Source organism: Phyllobates terribilis, unplaced genomic scaffold (assembly GCF_046119375.1).
Source record: "Phyllobates terribilis strain yellow unplaced genomic scaffold, ASM4611937v1 Scaffold_2__4_contigs__length_985480577, whole genome shotgun sequence".
Classification (NCBI taxonomy): Eukaryota; Metazoa; Chordata; class Amphibia; order Anura; family Dendrobatidae; genus Phyllobates; species Phyllobates terribilis.
In genome coordinates, this window is record NW_027362762.1 from 899602969 (window position 1) to 899623782 (window position 20814).

At 40.1% G+C, this 20814-nt stretch overlaps 1 protein-coding gene across 4 annotated transcripts in view; it reads left to right on the plus strand.

The window, feature by feature from the left end:
• Positions 1–20814, plus strand: part of ROBO1 (roundabout guidance receptor 1) — a 1620698-nt gene that overhangs the window by 651403 nt on the left and 948481 nt on the right. For 2 of the 4 annotated variants that reach the window (XM_073668213.1, XM_073668215.1), the window contains exon 1: positions 16440–16596. The exons of 1 other annotated variant lie outside the window; for it this stretch is intronic. In XM_073668213.1, coding sequence (XP_073524314.1) covers positions 16491–16596 — 106 coding nt within the window. In that variant the 5' untranslated portion in view covers positions 16440–16490. Of the gene's footprint in view, positions 1–16437; positions 16597–20814 lie in introns of those variants that run through there. One more of the 4 variants, XM_073668217.1, reaches the window with a different exon arrangement.

Below are 20814 nucleotides of genomic sequence, written 5' to 3' on the forward strand. Positions count from 1 at the left end.
CCTTTGTACTTTTATATTTTCACTTGAAGAAGGTAATTAATTCCAGCTCCCAGAATTCCAAGCATTTCCTTCAGTCAGCAGCATATGACAATACCATATCTAAGCTTCCCACATTAAAGCTCTATGGGGCCAATTCAAATTAAGAAATGAGAACATTTTATCTTCGCTTCTAAAAATACAGCACATGTGCAACATATAAGTAAGGAAATCTAACCCCATCATTGCAAGAAACCGATTTGCACATTTAAGACATGTTGGGTAGATTTGGATATTTGACCCTTTACAATATCAGAAATTTATTGGGTTCATAGGGCTTTTTTTATTTCATATTTAATCAACATGTTGGCACATGATTTTTTTTGTGTGTTTTTTTTTCATGGGAAGTTTTAGAAAATAATATTTTTTATTCAAATCTCTTCAATTTTTAAACTCAATTATGTAATTACTAGATGGAGGCCTGATGCTATCGCATCGGGAGGGCGATAATGTCACGATGGGTGCAGGCTTTGCAGCGTTGAGAATCTCTCCCCCCTATGTGCTCACCCACCTATCCACTCTCTCTTTCCCCCATGTGCTGACTTCTCCCGTCTGTGCTCTCTTCTTTGACCTGTCTACCCCATGTACTCTCCCCCTTGTCTGCTGTCTCTCTCCTTCCTGTACTGTGTTCTCCCCTCATGTGCTGTCCCGTTTGAGCTGTCTCCCCCGTGCTTTGTCTCTCTCCCCCTGTGCGCTTTCTCTCTCCCCCATCTGCTGTCTTCTACCCTCAAGTGTTCTCTCATCTCCCCGCGCAATAAATCAGATCGCCACCATCTTTGTGCAGGCAGATAACGGCGGTCACATTAAAACTGTTCATGCGCTCCTCCTGAACAAAGATGGCAGTGGTCAGTGAATCATTCGGCTGATCCCGGCAGCGGTGTGTGCGGCGTGTATGGCGTGTTCGTGACAGTGTTACGCTGGTAGTACCGCGCAAGAGGCTGGTACCACCAGCTGTTTCCATATTGAGACACCCATCACTCGGGTGTCCCAATATGATGGTCGACGAACTTTCGCTGCTTGGAATTCTGGGATCAGGACACATGTGAACCGAACCGGATGTGAAGAAATTACAAGGTAAGTATATTATAGAAGCTCAAAAGTGTAACTATAACTGGACCTCAAAAATCAGAGCCCAACAAACATGGGGAGCACAGGACAGGCCAGACAGGAGTCGGTAGGGGAAGATTTTATTATTACAGGAAAAGATAGGGCCTTCAGTCATTAAGAACAAGATTGTTGAACTATGTGTTGTTGTCTTTCTGGCTTTCGAGTTCAGCAAATCATAGATCAGGTTGATAGATTATCGGGAGCCGCTGATGAGGAACCAGTAATCATGGTGCGCATTGGCACCACTGAAAAAGTTAGAGGTTAGTGATAGGTTCTTTAAAATTACTTTAGAGATTTATGGTGAAATCTTATGATGACGATCTGTAAGGTAGTATTTTCTGAAATACTACCTTTATCACATGCCACGCCAGAGATATGGGAGGTAAAAAGGTAACTCAGGAATTGGTGTAGGAATGTTTTGGGTTCCTGGAAAACTGGGATGACTTTTCTGTTGGCTAAAGGGTCTATGCTAGGAATGGGCTGCTCCACCGTATGGAGGTTGCAAATGTGCTGAAGGAAAGATTTACTAGAAGGATGGAGGAGTCTTTAAATTAGAGACTGGGAAAGACAATAACTTTACAGAAAATAATGTGAATAGTCACCTAGGCCAAAGTACCAAAAGTGGGCACGGCATGGGTGGAGTTGATCTAAAAGTTATCACATAGAGGAAGAATAGAGGTACAGAAGAATATATAAAGTGCATGTGTAATATCAGAAGTCTCACTAATAGTAAAGAGAAATTACATTTCATGTTGTAAGAGAATCATGATATAATGGAGGTAATGGAGACACGGCTGGACAACAGCTATGATTGGGCTGGTAATTTACAGGGTTATAGTCTATTCATACAAATAAGCGAAATGAAGGGGTTTGTTTATATGCAAAACATCACCTAAAACCCACCCTGCATGATAATATATGTGAGGCCAATGAAAATGTAGAGTCCCTGTGGGTGGAGATAAGGGCAGGGAGAAAGAATAATAAGATATTGATAGGGGGTTGCTATAAGTCTCTAAGTATATTGGTAGCATGCTTAGTAGAGGGGCTACAAGAACACTAACCTTCAGAACAATGTCCTCAAAAATAAAGCTACACAAATTAAATTGGAAACTTTAATGAGCTTATTGAGTAAGTTCTGTGCACAATATTTATCCTATGAGGTATAAAAAAGATAAAAATAGTAGAAGAAATGGTAGAAAAGCGCTTTGACTAAATAGAGCTATAAGGAGCCCAATAAATGACAATAATGTTTAGAGAACTAAAGAAAGAAGGAGGTGACGAAGCATTAAATAAAGAGAAAAAAATAAATTGTGTTAAACAAATCAAGGCCACAATTATTGAGACAGAGAGACTCATTGCACAAGAAATTTAAACTAATCCAAAAATATTTTTCAACTATACAAACAATAAAAAACAGAAAGATGATAGTATTGGCTGAAACATAATCTGTGTGAAATGGTGAAAGAACATGATGGAAAGACCAATCTATTAAAAGCCTTCTACTAATGGTCTAATGGTAATGGTCCAAGGGCGGACATAAAATTGGTGCAGCTCTACAGAGGCCCAAAAGGTAAGGGGGCCACTAACTCCTCCAAACCATGTGGAACTGTCCATTATGATGAGCTATTGGACTGCAAAGGGCCCATATATTGGTCTTGCACAGTGGCCCTTTTCTGTCTGTGTCCACGAGTGTAATGGTCAAAACACTTAAAAAATGGATGGCTTAGGTAACGAAGAGTGTTTGGATAACATTCTGGAAAAATATAATATTTCAGATTATCAGTACTAAATTTTGGAGATGGGGTGTTGATCTGATTGCTATCTATTGAGTTGGGAAGGAATTTTGCCTCATGGGTCAATTAGCATTTGTCTCCTTGGGTGAAAGCCTGTGCAGGTGTTTTTTGTTAATTATTTTGATTTACTGAAATAATGACTTTTGTGTTTACATTAGCTGTAATCCATAATCATCAACATTAACAGAAATAAAACTTGAAATAGATCACTCTCTTTGTAATGATGCTATATAATATATGAGTTTCAGTTTTTGTATTGAAGAACTGAAATAAATTAACTTTTTGATGATATTCTAATTTTGTGAGATGCATCTGTATATATATTTATGTAGGTATATATGCATGTATCTATATCTATGTGTATATACTTTTATATATATATTATATATATATGTGACTTCCTTTCCGGGGGTGGGCATCTTGTGAGCCGGTTTCTTTGTAGCGCTTGATGGTTTTTGCAACTGCACTTGGGGACACTTTCAAAGTTTTCCCAATTTTTCGGACTGACTGACCTTCATTTCTTAAAGTAATGATGGCCACTCGTTTTTTGTTTACTTAGATGCTTTTTTCTTGCCATAATACAAATTCTATCAGTCTATTCAGTAGGACTATCAGCTGTGTATCCACCGGACTTCTGCACAACACAACTTATGGTCCCAACCCCATTTATAAAGCAAGAAATCCACCTGACAGGGCACACCTGTGAAGTGAAAACCATTTCCGATGACTACCTCTTGAAGCTCATCAAGAGAATGCCAAGAGTGTGCAAAGCAGTCATCAAAGCAAAAGGTGGCTACTTTGAAGAACCTAGAATATAAGACATATTTTCAGTTGTTTCACACTTTTTTGTTAAGTATATAATTCCACATGTGTTAATTCGTAGTTTTGATGCCTTCAGTATGAATGTACAATTTTCATAGTCATGAAAATACAGAAAAATCTTTAAATGAGAAGGTGTGTCCAAGCTTTTGGTCATATATATATATATATATATATATATATATATATATATATATATATATATATGCATTTGTACATACAGGTTATGGGAAGCTGAATAAAATGATACATTGTTATCTACAATCCAATGTCTAATTACAAAGAAAACCACATTTTATGGAAATTAGATCTATGGGCTGGACACTGATCTCCTCAAGAACCTGCCTCCAGAGCTAATTTTAAATAAAAGAGGGCATTACCAGTGTGAGACGTAACTTACTTAATTACTTACATAATTACTGACACTTTGCTCTCATAATCACACATGGCTCTGCAGTGATATCAGAACTAACACAATACAGCATAAGTGAAGTTTGTTTCTTTACAAACATTTGCAGCAGCACTTGTCCTCTCTTACTGATGTTAGCTCTGCACAGCTGTGACTGGTTATAACTAACCCAGTACCTTGTGTCATTACAGGCACAACAAGCACATTTGAAGGTGTCCTCGAACAGAGCTGTAAGCTCTGCTGAACTGCCCTTTCCCCAAACTGGCTGCCATGAGATGGAAGCTCAAGCACTGTGAGAGGACACCTGCAAATATGTATTTAATGATACAAACTTGACTTCTGCTGTACTGAGTTAGCTCTTATCTCTCTGCAGAGCTGTGTGTAATTATGAGAGCAAAGTTATAGTTATTACTTGGCTCACACTGGTAACTCTCCCTTTCTTTTAAAATAAGCTCTTGAGGCAGATCCTCAAGCAGATCAGTGTCTGGCCCATAGTCCCGAACAGCTCATTTACATATTAATAACGTTGATTTTTTTGGAATAAGATATTGGATATCAAGGTGTCCTTTTATTCAACTTTCTATGACCTACATGCCCATGTTGGCAGTTTTGGAGGATTGATTCTACTGATGGACAGATTCTACTTTTTTGGACAAATTCAAGTGCATTCAAACTTCTGCAGATTTGCTCATCCTTAACCCTGACAGTCTTCCTTTGTAGGCAATCCCTTTAAATGTTGCTTTTAATGCTGCTTCTTAAATGTTCCTAATTAAAAATATATTTTTATAGAACCATATTCATAGCATTGATGAGTAAAAATGAATTTATAATATTTTATCTTATCATGCTCACTATTCTTCTCAGTATATATTTATTTTTTTCTTTAAGGCCATTGGGCTATACTTATTGCATACTGTATGTATATATATATATATATAAGTATATATACATATATGCATATACTAGCTATTGAACCAGTTCTACGCCCGGGTGGCGAGCATTTTTATTGGTATATGGTCTCCCATGCTGGTATGTGCTGATCTCCTCCAGGTATTTGTGCTGCCCCCATCCTGTCCCCACCATCCTATCCTGGTATGCATGGCACCCCTCATCCCCATCCTGGTATGCATGGCACACCTCACCCCCAATCCTGGTATGCATGACACCCCTCACCCCCAATCCTGGAAGGCATGGCACCCATCATCCCCAATCCTGCTATGCGTGGCACCCCTCACCCCCAATCATGGTATGTGTGGTACTCATCCCTATCCTGGTATGTGTGGTACTCCTCATCCCTATCCTGGTATGCGTGGTACCCCATCCCTCATCCCTATCCTGGTATGTATGGTATCCCTAATCCTGGTATGCATGGCCCCTCACCCCCATCCTGGTATGTATGGCACCCCTCACCCCCATCCTGGTATGCATGGCACTCCTCATCCCCAATCCCAGTTTGCATGGCACCTCTCATCCCCAATCCTGGTATGCATGGCACCCCTCATCCCCAATCCCGGTATGCATGGCACCCCTCATCCCCAATCCTGGAATGCATGGCACCCCTCATCCCCATCCTGGTATGTATGGCTCCCTCACCCCCATCCTGGAAAGCATGGCACTCTTCATCCCTATCCTGGTATGCATGGCACTCCTCATCCCTATCCTGGTATGCATGGGCCCCTCATCCCCAATCCTGGTATACATGGTACCCCTCATCGCTATCCTGGTATGTATGGTACCCCTCATTCTGGTATGCATGGCACTCCTCATCCCAATCCTGGTATACATGGAACCCCTCATCCCAATTCTAGTATGTATGGCCTCCTCATCCCAGAAACCTGGTATGCATGGCACCCAATCCATCATCCTGGTATGCATGGCACCCTACATCCCTATTCTGGTATGCATGGCACCCCTCACCCCCCAATCCTGGTATGCATGGTCCCCTCACCCCCAATCCTGGTATGCATGGCACCCCTCATTCCCAATCCTGGTATGCATGGCACCCCTTATCCCCAATCCTGGTATGCATGGCTCCCTCATCCCCAATCCTGGCATATATGTTACCCCTCATCCCCAATCCTGGTATGCATGGCACCCCTCATCTTGAATCCTGGTATGCATTGCTCTGGCACCCCCCAATCCTGGTATGCAGGGTCCCCTCACCCCCCAATCCTGGTATGCATGGTCCCCTCACCCCCCCAATCCTGGTATGCACGGTCCCCTCACCCCCCAATCCTGGTATGCATGGTCCCCTCATCCCCCAATCCTGGAATGCATGGTACCCCTCATCCTTGTATACATGGTCCCCTCACCCTCCAATCCTGGTATGTGTGGTACCCCTCACCCCCCAATCCTGGTATGTGTGGCCCACTCACCCCCCAATCTTGGTATGTGTGGTACCCCTCATCCCACAATCCTGGTATGTGTGGCCCCCTCATCCCTTTCACGCTGTACACACATGCAAAAAAATAAACACTTATACTCACCTTTCTTCCCTGTGCTCCAGCGCTTCGGTGTCCTGTTCTGGCGGAGGCCGGGAGAGGAGTGTGGCGGCGGAGTACGCGCGTGCCCATACCGCGCTGTCCAGCACCATTTTGCTGAAGACACACTGCAAATGTGTCTTCAGTAAAATGGCACCGGATAGCGCAATGCGCATGCGCTGATCCAACGCCTCACTCCTGCCACGGTTTCCGACGAGAAGAGAGACGCCGCAGCAACGCTCCTCCCGGTCAGGTAAGTATGTAAATGAACAAACGGTGACCCACCTTATGAAGCTGACCAGACCACGGTATCTGGTCAAAAGTGCCAGACCCTGAGCCGATTGTTGCCTACTCATATGATAAATGTTAAAGAAAAGGAGAAAAAATGAGTATTGCGGCATAAAAAGCATGATTTTATTGAGTGAAAGTTACATGATAACATATACAAAAGGTTTAATTAATTCACATCACAAGGGGAATAAGGTGCATGGTGCAAAGTATCAGGGGATCACATGAATGCTGGGGCAAACGGACTAAATGGGTGCAGATAGCTACACATATATGCTGGAGGCGAGCATGGGGGCATACATCAGAAAGATAGTGACAGGAACCACTACTGAATACTATACTGCTTGGTGCAATTAGAAGAGTTAGGTCAGAGTATATGAGCAGTCCCACTCGCAACCCAGCCCACCCCACATAAATCAGAGCAGCATCAAGTATAAAACTCACCCAAAATCCAATGTCAACAAAGCTCTCAATACAATGGGACCCCCTAACACAGGTGATGATAAAGACGGCGCGCCCCCAAGTATGTAAGTATGGTGCCGGAGATCGCGGTATACATTCTGTGTCTACGCATACCGCGATCTCCAGCACCATAAACTCCTCTTACCTGTAACGGCTGGGTGAGGTCTTCTGTCTGGAGCCAGACTGCGCATAGCGCATGCGCAGTCTATAAAGGCTTCAGACAGAGACACGCATCCCCAGTTATATTATAGATATATATATATATACATACACATATATATAGATATATACACTGCTCAAAAAAATAACGGGAACACTTAAACAACAGAATGTGACTCCAAGTAAATCAAACTTCTGTGAAATCAAACTGTCCACTTAGGAAGCCACACTGATTGACAATCAATTTCACATGTTGTTGTGCAAATGGAATAGACAATAGATGGAAATTAAAGGCAATTATCAAGACACCCTCAATAAAGGAGTGGTTCTGCAGGTGGGGACCACAGACCACATCTCAGTACCAATGCTTTCTGGCTGATGTTTTGGGCACTTTTGAATGTTGGTTGTGCTTTCACACTCGTGGTAGCATGAGACGGACTCTACAACCCACAGACGTTGCTCAGGTAGTGCAGCTTATCCAGGATGGCACATCAATGCGAGCTGTGGCATGAAGGTTTGCTGTGTCTGTCAGCGTAGTGTCCAGAGGCTGGAGGCGCTACCAGGAGACAGGCCAGTACACCAGGAGACGTGGAAGGGGCCGTAGGAGGGCAACAGCCCAGCAGCAAGAACCGCTACCTTCGCCTTTGTGCAAGGAGGAACAGGAGGAGCACTGCCAGAGCCCTGCAAAATGACTTCCAGCAGGCCACAAATGTGCATGTGTCTGCACAAACGGTTAGAAGCCGACTCCATGAGGGTGGTATGAGGGCCCGACGTCCACAGATGGGGGTTGTGCTCACAACCCAACACCGTGCAGGACGCTTGGCATTTGCCACAGAATACTAGGATTGGCAAAGTCGCCACTGACACCCTGTGCTCTTCAGAGATGAAAGCAGGTTCACACTGAGCACATGTGACAGACGTGAGAGAGTCTGGAGACGCCGTGGAGAGCGATCTGCTGCCTGCAACATCCTTCAGCATGACCGGTTTGGCAGTGGGTCAGTAATGGTGTGGGGTGGCATTTCTTTGGAGGGCCGCACAGCCCTCCATGTGCTCGCCAGAGGTAGCCTGACTGCCATTAGGTACCGAGATGAGATCCTCAGACCCCTTTTGAGACCATATGCTGGTGCGGTTGGCCCTGGGTTTCTCCTAATGCAGGACAATGCCAGACCTCATGTGGCTGGAGTGTGTCAGCAGTTCCTGCAATATGAAGGCATTGAAGCTATGTACTGGCCCGCCCGTTCCCCAGACCTGGATCCGATTGAGCGCATCTGGGACATCATGTCTCGCTCCATCTACCAACGTCACGTTGCACCACAGACTGTCCAGGAGTTGGCGGATGCTTTAGTCCAGGTCTGGGAGGAGATCCCACAGGAGACCATCCGCAACCTCATCAGGAGCATGCCCAGGCGTTGTAGGGAGGTCATACAGGCACGTGGAGGCCACACACAATAGTAAGCCTCATTTTGACTTGTTTTAAGGGCATTACATCAAAGTTGGATCAGCCTGTAGTGTGTTTTTCCACTTTAATTTTGGGGGTGTCTCCAAATCCAGGCCTCCATCGGTTAATAAATTTGATTTCCATTGATGATTTTTGTGTGTTTTTTTGTCAGCACATTCAACTTTGCACAGAACAAAGTATTCAATGAGTATATTTCATTCATTCAGATCTAGGATTTGTTATTTGAGTGTTCCCTTTATTTGTTTGAGCAGTGTATATATATATTGTGGTAAAACGACTTGCTCGGCTCTCCAGAGGCAGACACAGGACGCACAGTTCGGGTTAACTTTCTGCTGTTTTATTCTGTGGCATAAAATCCAGCAGTGTCCCGTAAAAATAAACTGACCTTCTCGGGGTTAACGAGAAAAACAAAAAGATAGAGTATGATAATATTGCTGCCGCTGCAGGCTCTGCTGCTGCTGTAGCTCCAGGTGATGCTGTAATTGTTGCAGGTGCTGCTGATGTTGTTGCTGCTGGCTCTGGACTAAATGCTAAATAAGTCCTCCATGATGCCGGACAGCTCTGGCTGGCTGACGGCTTTCACCCAGGACATCCACTCTTCTCTGTGGCAGGTACACGTGTACCTGGATTTTTGCCCACATTCTCCACCAACTGTGGTAAAGCAACTTGCTCAGCACTCCAGAGGCAGACACAGGACACACAGTTTGGGTTAACTTCCTGCTGGTTTATTCTGTGGCATAAACTCCAGCAGTGTCCCATAAACCTAAACAGACCCTCTCGGGGTTAATGGGAAGAACAAAAAGATAAGTTATGGCAGAGTTCAATAGCAAGTGAGGCTCTGCCCGCTACAGGTAGCACAGTGGAGTCTTCAGCAACACCAGTCCCCCGGTGTTGCTCTCTGGTTTCACCCAAACACAGCCTGGAGACTTCACTCTCCAGATCACACACTCCAGAGAAACAAAGCTGACTGAGCATTTAACCCTGCTCAGCCACACCCTGAGGGGAGGTAGGGGAATGACTGCACTCCCATCTCTACACCATTCCCATAAAACCACACTATTTAAAGGATTTAACCCCCAGCATATAACATGGTGACAAAAAGTTTATTGGGTTTAGTTCACACAGGCTAGCAACCTGCTTGACACATACCTTCCCTCATATATTATACGAGTGACTGTCACAATATATATACACTGTGTGCAGAATTATTAGGCAAGTTGTATTTTAGAGGATTATTTTTATTATTGATCAACAACTATGTTCTCAATCAACCGAAAAGACTCATAAATATCCAAGCTTAATATTTTTGGAAGTTGGAGTGGGTTTGTTTTAGATTTGGCTATCTTAGGAGGATATCTGTTTGTGCTGGTAACTATTACTGTGCAGAATTATTAGGCAACTTAATAAAAACCAAATATAATCCCATCTCACTTGTTTATTTTCACCAGGTAAACCAATATCAGTGCACAAAATTTAGAAATAAACATTTCTGACATGCAAAAACAAAAACCAAAAAAATTAGTGATCAATATAGCCACCTTTCTTTATGATGACACTCAACAGCCTTCCATCCATAGATTCTGTCATTTGCTTGATCTGTTTTCGATCAACATTGTGTGCAGCAGTCACCACAGCCTCCCAGACACTCCTCCCAGAGGTGTACTGTTTTCCCTCCCTGTAAATCTCACATTTTATGATGGACCACAGGTTCTATATGGGGTTTAGATCAGGTGAACAAGGGCGCCATGTCATTATTTTTTCTTCTTTTAAACCTTTACTGGCCAGCCACGCTGTGGAGTAGTTGGATGCATGTGATGGAGCATTGTCCAGCATGAAAATCATGTTTTTCTTGAACGATACCGACTTCTTCCTGTACCACTGCTTGAAGAAGTTGTCTTCCAGAAACTGGCAGTAGGTCTGGGAGTTGAGCTTCACTCCATCCTCAACCCGAAAAGGTCCCACAAGTTCATCTTTGATGATACCAGCCCATACCAGTACCCCACCTCCACCTTGCTGGCGTCTGAGACAGAGTGGAGCTCTCTGCCCTTTATTGATCTAGCCTCTAGCCTATCCATCTGGCCCATCAAGAGTCACGCTCATTTCATCAGTCCATAAAACCTTTGAAAAATCAGTCTTAAGATATTTCTTGACCCATTCTTGACGTTTTATCTTTGCTTCTTGTTCAAAGGTGGTACCTTGGCCATGTCCCTGAATATCGCACACCTTGTGTTTTTTGATACTCCAGTAATGTTGCAGCTCTGAAATATGGCAAAACTGGTGGCGAATGGCATCTTGGCAGCTTCATGCTTGATTTTCCTCAATTCATGGGCAGTTATTTTGCGCCTTTTTTGGCCAACACGCTTCTTGCGACCCTGTTGGCTATTTGCCATGAAACGCTTGATTGTTGGGTGATCACGCTTCAAAAGTTTGGAAATTTCAAGACTGCTGAATCCCTCTGTAAGACATCTCACAATTTTGGACTTTTCAGAGCCCATCAAATCTCTCTTCTGACCTATTTTGCCAAAGGAAAGGAAGTTGCCTAATAATTAAGCACACCTTATATAGGGTGTTGATGTCATTATACAACACCCCTCCTCATTACAGAGATGCACATCACCAGATTTACCTAATTGGTAGTTGGCTCTCAAGCCTATGCAGCTTGGAGTAGGACAACATGTATAAAAAGTATCAAAGTGATCAAAATATGCATTTGCCTAATAATTTTGCATGCGGTATATATAAATTAGGGTATATAGAGTGGTGAGTATAAGTATATATATAAATCTGCTCAGCTGAAATTTTTGTATTTTCTGGATAAGTTTCTTTTAGTGAATCAGGTTTGCTCCTTAGAATACATTTTCCATAATTTATAGATATAGTGTAATGAATATGAATGCATTTTCTCCTTTTTATGCTTTTGATGCCATTTGCAGTATTGATTGTGGGATAACCTTGAACACTTGAATAAAATGACCCATTCATTAGTTATGTTACCTTATACAGCTAATATTGGTTCTAGGATGAATGTAATCATGTTTTATCTATGAAAAAAAAAAAAAAAAAGATGTTCAAACAAGAAAATAAGAAAATAATGGATTAATAGGCATCTTGGGATGAGTATATAGTGTGTATATATATATATATATATATATATATATATACATATATATATATATATATATATATATATATAAGCAGCATGATACACCCGGAAGTGCATCGAACAGCATCAGAAAACGCTAGAGAAGGAGGAGAATGCTTGCAGCCACATCACGCACATCTGCACACACGTAGTCAGATAATGCTTGCTCTGGGTAGCGAGCACTGTCAATAAGAAGATAAGGAAGGCCTCCAATATGCAAATGAGGAGGTGCCTTAGTGCACCTTGCTCTTGGCCACACCAAGTGTGCACTGAAGCCTCCTCAATTCTATATGGATTGAAATATTTTTTCTCAGGCACTTTACCAGTCATAGGTACAGCGCTAATATGGTTGTTATAGGGGCTACGTCCCCTACAACACTGTATAGCTCATTTAAATTGCCTTTTAGTGGTGACAGTCTCCCTTTATGTCTTGTGATTTTGTGTAAATATTTGTATAAAAACTAGCATTAGGCAAAATTGGCATGTGCATCTTTTAGCCACAAACATGATTTTTAAAAATTTTTAATTATACAATATTCCATAAAGATTACTATGAGGAAAATAAGCCGAGTAGCATTTTCACAATGAGCAAGGTATCTGCTTTCAGAAAATGTAAGGTTATGGAGGTATATTATGATTTTTTTTTAAATTGTATAATTGAGTTTATTTGTGTATGTCAAAAGTGTGAAAAGTGTCCTGAAACCCCTGCAGTGAGAAGGCTAAAAGACATCTTGACCTTAGTGAAAATTCCTGAACATGTGTACACAATAGCTAAATCGTCCCTTAGAGAACGTCACATTTGTGTCAGCGTATCACTTACAATTCCAGAAGGTCCGATAAATGACCTCTCCGCAAATTCTATTATAATGTAGTGAAAGTTAACCCATTAGTAAAGGGTTCCCCCAGAGAAGCAGGCATTGCATTTTAGTGTACAGTACAGAAACTTTACAAAGTCTTGTTTGACTTTTATTATTTCATTATTTTTTGACTCTTGACTTCTGTTACCGAGAAACCTATTAAAACTTTCTTTTATACAATATTCACATTTAGAGAATTATAGCAAGAAGTAAAACTCTTTCAGCTTCTGAAGACTTTTCTTTTTCCACTTGAACTAATTGTCTCATTGGTAGAAGTCATCGGATCAGCTGTTTCACTAGGAAAGGAGTTTTCTGGTTCAAACAACCCCTATCCATATTTTCAACTAGGGTAACAGTGTTCGGTTTTGCTAGATTTTATAAAACTTGCATAATAGCAGTCAATATGATATCATAATATAACAGGGCAGGACAATGCAGGGCTTGCTCGTATGCCAAGAAGTTGTCTAAACAGCTAGTCTCATTAAAGGAATAGTCCGGTCTTTTGCAAAAAGTCTGCAGTCAATAGAGTGACTGCAATCTTCTGAATCGTCACAGCATGCAGTGTGCACACTGTCAGGATTCTCCGATTTCTGCATGTACTCACAAGTATGCAATTTTCATACATCTGGCCATATTCCAACTAGACATGCACAGCCTCTCACAATACATTAAACAAGGTCAGACATGTCAAGTAAGAATGTGGCTGTAAGTATGTAAATTGCATTCTTGCGGTTACATTACTGCCTGCTATTGCTGCCCGCACCAGAGAATCCTGACAGTGTGGGGTGTGCACATTGTAATGATTCAGAAGTCTTTAGTCACAGAGTGACTGCAGACTTTTTGCAAAATACCAGATAACACCTTTAAGGAAGGCCAGTTCTCAAAGCTGTCAAGAGCATCTCATTTAGCTTGCCAAACTTTACTTTAAAGAAGTGGACTATCCCTTCAATAACTTATAAAGTTGCTAATGCCAAAGATTGACAAGAGTGAGATACTTTTCATTCTTCACAGTAGAGAGCTATTTTGCATATTTTTTCCTAATCATTTTTGTATCTCTGGTAGCATAAATTGATTTTATACAAAGGATGAATAAATCCGCAAAAACTTGAATTTGCAGATTTTGTAAAAATGTTTAAAAAAATTTGTTAAGCTTTATATTTATTTGATGCAAATCAAATTGAATGGTGATTATTACACTCAGGACAGGCCCCAGGCAAGAGTATACTAAATAAAAGTAAAAAAATAAATTAATAAATTAATTTATTTCTACTTGTTATCTTCTTCATTTTAGTCTTTACATGTCTTCCAGCAGCTAGGCATTTTTGGCATCTTCCAGAGCACACCATCTTCAAGGCCTATTTCGCTGATTAAGACACAGGATGATGAGGCAATTACCTAATCAATATCTACCTTTTCTAGTCATATTCTTACCTACTGTTGTATGGTGTTTTTTTAATACAATTTATAGGGCTTCTCCGGTAAAAACTAGTCATCCCCTAGGTGATAACTACAGATGAGAGAACAAGATTTTAAAAGTTTGGGATTCGTACCAGTTAGTGTCCAGTGTTAAACATCAAACATGGACTTCTCCCTCAAATCCGTTGCAATGTTTGGAGTTCCGGGGAAAGCACGTTGCAGAGAGAGAGATTTTTTTTCCAGATCCAAAGTTCAGGTCTCCATTGTTTTCAATGGGGTTTCGGTTCTGGTTCAAGTTCCGGTACAGTTCCCGAACCGAACTTTGGACTAAAGTTTGGGTTGTGTACCAGAAGCCGAGCTTCCATGGGTCTACTCATCCCTAGTAATAACTTATTGATTAGTGGGTGTCTGACTGCTGGGACCCACTGTGATCAGCAGAATGGGGAACTTTTATCTTAATTAGAATGGAGCGGTACTGCACATGCTCAACCACCACTCCATTCACTCCATGTGGGGCCGTTGAGAATGGTGCTCAACTTTTTTGGCAGCTTCATAGAGAATAAATGGAGCGGTGGTCAGGCGTCTGAAATCTCACTCCACTATAAGGGGGATAAAAGTGCTCCATCAAGGATAAAATCCCTCATTCTGCCGATCGGTGCAGGTCCCAGTGGTGCAACCCCCACCTATCATTAATTTATCACCTATTCTACGTTTTCACAACACAACCCCTTTAATAAAACAGTTATTTATTTACTTAATTGAATTGGTGACCTCATTGTTTTTGTCCTGTAGATTGATTTATATATACATATGGGTCCCTATAAAATAAGTGAGCATATTTGCAGTATAGGTTATATATTTTAAGAATCAATATGGAGGTTAATCCGGGGAACGGAGAGTCAGCTCATCAATAGTTAGAAGCACCTGTTGCCGCAAAGTAGATTATCTCACGGAGCAGCCCAAGGACAGGGCTACAGCAAGGCGAGATAGGATAAAGGGGATCCTCAAGCGATGAAAAAGTAGATAAAACTTCATGTTTATTGGAAATTAATAAAATATCAAATAGTGATGATGGAAAATTAACATGGATACTGGCAAACCTACGCGCTTCAGCACAAAGCCCCATTTCATATAAGGCTTTGTGCCAAAACGCGTAGGTTTGCCAGTATCCATGAGAATTTTCCATCATCACTATTTGATATTTTAATAATTTCCAATAAACATGAAGTTTTATGTACCCTTTTCAACTCTGGAGGATCCCCTTTATTATATTTTAGGAATGTGCCTGAGAGTAGAAAATCTTTTATACGTTCCAGTTTATCTTTTTTTATAAATGCGTGCACTGGTCCAAACAAGAACAATAAATTACTAAAAAATATATCAGGTGCATTAAAAGAAATAGGACTGTTTAATGAGATTTGTGCTGTGTTAGTGTTTCTCTGGCACAGAAGTACCCCTGGTGGCTCATATAAGATAAGTGGGCCGTATGTATCCATTAAAATTGGGCCACTGGTGTTATAAATTGCCTCTCCGCTCCTTTATTGCCTTGTTTTTATTACATCTCTATTTTCTGATGTTGGGGAGGTGATTACATTGATACTTTTCCGAATGTTTTTTTTACACTTTTCTTCTTTTATGTCTATGACAATGTTTAAGTGTTAAAAGAAATCCGCGCTGCTCTTTTGCTTTGTGCAAGTGCAATGACAGACATGAGAGTGAAAATGTTTGAGCCGGCTCTGTCCTCACTTCCAGATCTGTGACAAACCTTGATAAATATTTAGAGGCACCGAGACAAGGCGAGCTACACAGAGACTTGTTGTCGCTGATAAACCGGAGAAGACTGTCAGCTCTTCTCTTCCCGCTAGTTCATGGAATAATGATCTTTTCCTTCTCACTTCAATAGAGATGTAATTATTCTGCCTATATTTATCATGCATCATGCTCGAAAGGAAATATTAGAGATGTCATATCTATTCTTACATATCTTTTAGAAGAAATATTTTTTCGGTGTGATTGTCACAGCTTCTCAGAAAAGATTTATAATGCTTGTTCTCTAACCGGGCATGGCTTTACTGGTTCCTCTGCTGCTGCTTACGTGGATAATGCGAATAGCAGTTCCTGTGGATATTAAAACCAAAGCAGGGTCAAGGTGGAGAGGTGACAAGAACCGTGAGTAATACACAAATTATTTATTGTAACATTTTTCACTCCTATGCTTTATCATTTCGATATATTTTTTGTCTATCTTTTTTTTTTTTTTTTTTTAGTTTCCAAGAAAAAAGAAAGTGCAAATGTTATTATTATTAGTATTATTCTTAATAATAATTAATAAAAACACACTTGAAAAAGGGGTCATTGACAGAGCCAAAACGTTGTGTATCTAGGCTTGGAATAAATAAAATGTTTCAATTTTTAGAAATGTGAGTTCTGCCATTTTTTACTGTTTGTATTTTATAATACAATGCCCTGGACTCTGTGGTTTGCACCAGCACTTTTTAATTGACGTCACCTTACCCCCCTTTTTCCGGTATTTATTAGATATACATATTGGCTTGAATACGTCTCTGTGATGGGACTTAAATGTTTTCACATGAGCTAATAAAAGTCCCCTTTTGTAGCCTCCCTCTATCTTATACATTATATATACATATATATATATATATATATATATATATATATATATATATATATACAGTGGTGGCCCAAAGTATATTATATAAATATATATATATATTTATATAATATTTGCTACTGGGATTATTATTATTATTACTTATCCATGTGATATTAATATTATTCTTCCAAACTTTCCTGTCTTCTGTTTATTTTCAAAATAAATGAATATACAAATAATGTCTGGACCGCAAAAGAAAAAAAGATTGTGTGTTAAGCTCTGTTCACACTTACACTCAGTTCTGTTCCATCACATTTATTTCTAATACTTTTTGACAACAAGAATAGTGTTGTCGACTGAGTTAATGTATTTTTCGAATGAAAAAATGATTGTCCATTTCAGAGACAAAAGCTTAAGACTGCCCCGTAGAAGGATGTAAGGACACAATATAACTCCCCCAACATGTCCAGTTTTGATCCGATTTGCAGATCAAAGTCGCTTTTTCAAGTGAATGGCGCCGTAAAAAAAGTGGAAAGCAATTTTTGACAAAGTAAATGATAGAAGCTTTGATTTATCACTGTTTCATCGATCAAAATTGGATCCAGTTAGCTTTTTAATAAATGTCTTTTGTGACTAGAGGCAACAAGTATCTATGGGCTCTCATCTCAAAACTTGGGAAATGGTCCTGAATAAATTATGACCATTTTGTGCAAGTGAGCTCTGACTATGCAACATGTATAAATTTGCAATCCTGTAACCACTACCTCAGACTATAGTAGTAGCTGTTTTGTAACTTTGGCTACTGCTGCAGAATTTGATTTGAAGATGATTGAAGAAGTTTTAATGCTTTCTCCGCAGAGCACAGCTACAGCACTTCTTACAACCGATCCTACTAGGAGCATCTGCAGGTTTATCTTAGATTTCTTGTCTTGTCAGTATAAGATAGTGGCAGTTGTATCTTTAGTTCCTAGTTTTGTCAAATCTTATAATTATTTTTGTCTACACCGATTTACTTTCTATCACTCTTACCTATAAGGGTATCTCACTTGCAATATTATGCCTGTGTAGTTTGTATCATCCCAGCTCAACTACATCCATACATTATGAAATGGTCATTATGGACAGCTTGTGCCATCTCCATTCTCACCACCAATCCAGTACATGTTCTCCATTGTAAACAGGAGGTCAGTCTGATGTCCTGTGAACTACAGGATAACATCACCTATCAAATCCATTCTGGCATCTTTCAGATACCTTCCTTCCTCTCCTTAACCCTCATTGCTCATCTGTGTTTTCCCCAATGAAGCTGAAGTTATTATTTCTACTTTATGTAAGAGCAGTGATGTAATGGGTCAGTATATAGAATGATCAGCTGAAGAGTATTACATTTTTCATTACTCACACTACTTGCCTATGTTACCCGCAGGTGCACAATCTCTAATGTATCCCATGATATACAGCTTCAAAAGAGCAGACAGGGAAACCTATCACAAGCAGGAGGCAGAGGAGATAGGCTATAACTAAATTACATGGGATACACTGAGACTTTGCAGAGGACAGAAAATTGCAATGTAATTAGGCATCACGGGAAAATACATTAGTTGAATCATATCAAAGGAAGGAAAACAAAGATAGCATAAAGCTCATAAATTGCTAAAGCAAATATATACAGTACAAGACATTCTTTTCCTTTATTTTGTATACATAAAGATATTTATAAATAGAAAATACTGCAAAATATATAGGTAAAAAAAATGTTGGGACATTGTTTTAACCCCTTAACACTCCATGATGTACCATTACATCAAGGAGCATGTCAGGGACTTTGGAGCAGGTTCAGAAGCAGAGCTGGCTCCACACAGGACACATACCAGTTATTTTATATAGCTGGAATCTGCCTCTAATCGCAGCAATCGGTGCGCTGCTGGTAGCGTTTTAAATGCCACAGTCAATTACTGACATTGCATTTAAGCACCGCTATCCAGTCTGGGAGTTAGCTCAGCCGCTGATCGGCCCCCCAGTTATGTGATTGCAGGCAACTGAGGGGTTACTATGACAGCTGAGGGTCGTCTAGACGTCCTCGTGCCTATGATGTGATCTGTCTTGTGACGTCCAGCCTGTGACTGAGAGTCATAATAGACTATCGTTTTCACTATGCGGTATTGCTGTATATAGTACAAGTCCCTTCAGATGACTGACACATAAAGTAAATAAAAATTATAACATTTTTAAAAAATATAAAAAATGTTAAAAAAATTTAATTTGAAACACCTCTCCTTTTACCCAGTTAACAGCAAAGACATTTTAAAAATTAAAAAAATACTTAAGTGTTATCACTGTGTCCAGAAAAGTCCAATCTATCACAGTATGGAATTAATTAAGCCTATCGGTAAATATTGTAATATGGAAAAAAAAGTTTAAAACACTACAATTGCGTCTTTTTGGTCATCGGAATAATCTTAAAAAATGCAATAATTAGTAGTGATGAGCGATGATGTTCTGTTAACCCTTTTGGCTAGCATGCTCGTGTGCTCGCCGAGTATCTTCAACATGCTCGGGTGTTATGTTTTAGTCACTTCGTGCTCATGATTTGCAACTGTTTCACAGCTTTAATACATGTGAGGAATGCTTAAAAAACAGGCATTCCTCAAATGTATTAAAGCTATCAAAAAGTCGCAAATCATGACCACGGAGTGACCTGAAGATACTCGGAAAACACCCGAGCATGCTCATAAATCTTGATTAACGAGCATGCTCGCTCATCACTAATAATTACAGATCAAAGCTTAGTATGTACCCCAAAATTGTTTAAATTTAAACTTGAGCTCCCCTTCCATAAAATCAAGCCCTTACACAGCTCCATTGATGCTAATATTAATATGTTACAGGCTCAGAAAATAGCAACAAACTAAGCTTTTGGGTGTTTTTTTACACAATTTTTAATTTTTTAAAGCCAATAAAGTATGAAAAAAAATAACTACAGCTGCTCAGTATCTCTGTATTCATGTTAACCTGGAAAATCATGTTTTCAGTTCATTTTTACTGTACAATGAATACTGTAAAAACAAAATCCCCAAAAAAAAACAATGTCGGAAATTCATCTTTTCATCGCACTTGGAATTTTTTTTTGACAGTTTTTCTTACTCTATGTGGCATAAATTGCGTCATTCAAAACTTCATCTTGTCCCACAAAAAAAACAAGTTCTGACATGTCTGTCAATGTCAATTCAAAAATAAAAAAGTGTTGGCCATTTAAAAAGGGAGAATAAAAAATTAAAAAGCAAAAACAAAAATTGTCTGAGGAGGGAAGAGGTTAAAGGAGGTGTTGTTCACTGTGGAGGACCCTTAATAGTTCTTCAAAAAGAATTACTTCTTATAATGGGCTGATCTCAGTTGAGCGGCTGCTGAAATCCCTGACAATTAGATGTTATCAACAGGGAAGATGCTGGCAGGTTCCTACAGTTTTATATTCTACTCGGTAACGTCAATAAGCAATCAGAAAGTACAGTTCTCTAGACCAACACACAATCTTTGTAGACATTCTGCATTTTGGTAAATATAATGGTTATCCCAAGCTGGATAATATACTTTATGACATCTATGGACTGCAGAACTGAGTGAAGATAAATATTCTTGATGAAGAAATTAATAATCTTTGACTGATTTTGAAACAATAAATGACAACACATTTGTTTTGTAGAGCTGATCAAAAAGATTAGCAGGAACGTGGTCAATCAGCCACCTCAGTAATCTGTGGATATAAGTGTAGAGCA